A 3,985-nucleotide genomic window follows, 5' to 3' on the forward strand; every position below is an offset into this window, starting at 1 on the left:
AATACCATAATATCTACTTTGCCTCCTTAATAAAAAAATGAGTACAAGTACTTCAGCAAAACAACAAATTAAATCCAAAACAGGAAGAAAAACAATAAACAAATGTCAAAATAGAACAGGTAAGTATTATTACTAATTAAGTTCTTCGACGTGTAATTTATTTAGATGTTTCTTGCTATATATAATAGGTAAAGATCTACTTTTCCTTCGTAATTCCACTGTTTGCTAACGTTAGATTTGTTTGAGCTTGAATAAATTAATTTTTAAAATTGTTGATAAATAAGTTTTGAAATTTGAAATCGTTTTCGGACATACATTTTAGTTGTTTTTCTTTAAAAAAATAAATTGTGAGAGGAAGTGAAAAGTTCTTAATGAGATTTCTTTAATTTTATTTATTTGTGGCATTCATATTTCTTAATGAGAGTGATTTTAATGATACAAATGTCTAAGTTTAGTGATTTTAATGATACAAATGTCTAAGTTTAGTGATTTTAATGATACAAATGTCTAAGTTTAGTGATTTTAATGATACAAATGTCTAAGTTTAGTGATTTTAATGATACAAATGTCTAAGTTTAGTGATTTTAATGATACAAATGTCTAAGTTTAGTGATTTTAATGATACAAATGTCTAAGTTTAGTGATTTTAATGATACAAATGTCTAAGTTTAGTGATTTTAATGATACAAAAGAAAGTTCAATGACTTTACTAGATAAATTCTGAAAGTTGAGTGACCTTTTGAGATATTAACTCTACATATTTGTGTCAAAAAGCGAATCGATAACATAATATTGTTCTATTTCAAATAATTTAAGGATAATTTTAGTCATTTTTCCTTTTTTCTTCCTGAGATGGAAAGTGAATTTATTATTATCAATAAGAATCACAGAGAATTTGATTGGTAAATATTTACCGATATTTATATCAAATTAATAAATTTCGATATGACTTAGTTATTATGCTATCTCAGATTGCTAATGCAGTGGTTGTGGCCAAATATGTTGGAGCAACTCTAGTCCTTCCTGAAATAAGAGGAACCCAAACAGGGCACAAGAGGTAAATTAGTTATTTACATTTTATTTTATTTTTGGAAAATAATACTATTTATTTAGCAATTCAATAACATGAGAGAAAAAAAGGAAAAATAAAATCATATTTATAAGGTATACAATCTACGATTTTACAAATCAACTAATTTATTTTTGTAATTAAATAATTTTATAAAGAATAAAAGTAGGTGATTGATAAAGATTGTGTGTTTGGTATGAAGGAAAATATTTTCATGAAAAATAAGTAAAAAAGAAATAACGATATTTGATATGTAAGCTAAAAATTATTTTTTCAAAAGTCTTTAAATATAATCTTGAAAAATATTATGTTGGTGGACGTGGAATCATGGTGCGGTATGGGGGTGGGGGCTAGGGAGGTTGTGGTGGAATGTGTTTGGAGGTTGAGGACGAGACAATCAATAGTGGAATGTCACTTATTGAATTTAGTTTTCATCTCCACCTAAAAAGTCATTTTTTCTATTTTTAAGAAATTTATTTTTTCGAAGTGTGTTTTTATAAATTTTGATCAACCAAACATGAAAAAATTAAAAATATTTTCTAGGTTCCTCCCTACCAAGCACACACTACTTAAAGAATCTCACTCAAAGTCTAATCTTGGTTGAAAAGGAATGAAGTCCCCTTTGATTCACAAATCATAACTTAAATTAAAGATTTTAAAGTGGTTCGCTTGGACTATGCTATGTATGAATGACCTTTTCTATTTTATAGGGGATCTTGGTCCTTTATTTATAGTTCTTGCATTAACCGGTCCGAAATTAGATGTAGCTATATCACAAGCTCATGTTTCTACGATCTTAATCTGTATTTACTTAAATAATGCTATAAATCTTCTTCAAAGTGCTTTTTTTTTTTTTACTAATTGAACAAAAGCGAGTCTGTATGGATATACTTAGTCGTGGAGCATTCCGAGTATTATTGTATCCTCATGTCATTCTTCTATTCTAAATTTGACACAAAACAAAACCACTTGTAGGCAATTTGGTGATATTTATGACATAGAGAGATTCATGACAAGTTTAGATGGCACAATTCAAGTAGTCAAAGATCCACCAATGGAAGCATCAAAAGTGAACATCACAAACATAAAGGTGCCTTTCATGGTGACCAAAGACTTCATTGAATCAAAAATTCAGCCAATATTCAAAGCCAAAGGAAACTTAATGCTTACAACAAACTTGTCACCTTCAACTATGGCAAACGCCAAAGAGATCATAAAAAAAGACAATATTAAGATGGACCCTTATGCATGCTTAGCAATATTTGGGAGTCTTGAATTGCAACAAGAGTTAAATCAATTGGTTAGCTCAATGATTGGGACATTAAGAAGTTTGAGCTATAAAACAAATGGACAATTTGTTGCTGTGGACTTAAAGCTTGAATCTTTGGGAAATTTGTGCAAAGGAAATGTGATTAAAACTAAGGATTGTTTTAATGCCAAAGACATTGGTGAGTTCTTGAAGAAGATTGGTTATCAAAGGCACACTACTATTTACTTGACTCAAAGTGGATGGCATGGCAGTCTTGATGATTTCAGAAAGATCTTCCCTAACACATTCACCAAGGTAACATTTATGTCTATGTATTAGTATTTTCTTGGCTTTATTTCATATGACGATGTTTGACTGAGATCGGAGTTTAAGAAAGAAAAATTGACTTTTGACATATACCAAAAGTACCTTGAGAACTTGTTGTCCAGATCTTAAATGGTGTCATGACATCTCTATGTCTATAAGGGCATGTCACTAAGGGTAAGACAAAAAGGTTAAAGTTGAAGGGTTTTTCAAATATAGAAATGTGTCATTCTTTCTCAATCAGACTAAAAGTATCATATAAAATGGAGCACATGGAGTAACTAATAAAGCTAAGAGGTTGAATCAAACAAAACTATCTTTTCTTAGTTTTATTTTGATATGACAATGTTTGATTGAGTACTAAGTATGAGAAGATAGACATACTTTTGACACATATCAAAAGTATCTTGAGAACTCGTGGTCTAAATCTTAAGCATGTCATAACAATTCTATAGTTATAAGATCCTAATGAAGAATTGTGTCATTCTCTTTTAAACAGACTAAGATGTCATATAAAATGGTATAGAGAGAGTAACTAATAGAGTGAGGCATACTCAAGTTGTTGAGCACTTCAAACACCATCTGATAGATTGAGGGTTCGAGTCATGCTAGAGAGCAAGTAGAAATTCTATTTATCCTCCTATTTCTTGATTATTGAACAACTTTCCTCTTGTTATGCAATTGCAACAGGATGCAATAATTCCAGCATATGAGAAGGCTAAGTACCAAATCACAAAAAGTTCTGATTTTGAGAAAGTTATTGACTTCCAAATATGCACACAAGCTGATGTATTTGTACCAACAATCTCCAATCTATTCTACACTAATGTTGTAGCAAAGAGAATTGCCTCTGGAAAGACAGAGGTACTTGATCCAACACAAAAGGATTCTACTTCATCTTCTATTGTCAACTATGTCTCTCCATACATATCCAAGAAATCACACTGGGCTTATTCATGCTTTTGTTGATCATCATCAATCATATATAAGTGTAAGCAAATTGTGTCTACTTTTATTTTAAAGTCAACATGTGAGAGAGTTGTAGAATAGCCTATAGTTCAAAACTAGTAGTAATAAATAAGGTTCATATAATAGCTATTACAAGTATGTTTAGCAATTGTATACAATCTTGTAGTTTTGATTTTTGTATGTCTTTTTTATAAGTACATATTAAATTGTTGTAACTTTTAAGACAAAAAAAAAAGTAGTGAATTGTTTGAAATATGCCAAAATGTATGTTGAGTGTTTTTTTTTTTTCTTTTTTTTTTTGTATATGGGGATGAATGGAAAAGGCCAAACACATATATAGCCCCTCTAACTTGTCCACATTTTTCATTTTGACA

General features: G+C 29.7%; 1 protein-coding gene across 1 annotated transcript; it reads left to right on the plus strand.

Annotated features, from left to right (window-relative positions):
- Positions 1-2,051: 2,051 nt before the first annotated feature.
- On the plus strand, positions 2,052-3,703 carry LOC107058924 (uncharacterized). The gene is made up of 2 exons (XM_015305167.1): positions 2,052-2,633; positions 3,333-3,703. Exons 1-2 carry the CDS (start codon positions 2,079-2,081, stop codon positions 3,609-3,611), a joined length of 834 nt encoding a protein of 277 aa, XP_015160653.1. The 5' UTR covers positions 2,052-2,078; the 3' UTR covers positions 3,612-3,703.
- Positions 3,704-3,985: the final 282 nt, after the last annotated feature.

This window comes from Solanum tuberosum, unplaced genomic scaffold, assembly GCF_000226075.1.
Source record: "Solanum tuberosum cultivar DM 1-3 516 R44 unplaced genomic scaffold, SolTub_3.0 scf00669, whole genome shotgun sequence".
NCBI classification, from domain to species: domain Eukaryota; kingdom Viridiplantae; phylum Streptophyta; class Magnoliopsida; order Solanales; family Solanaceae; genus Solanum; species Solanum tuberosum.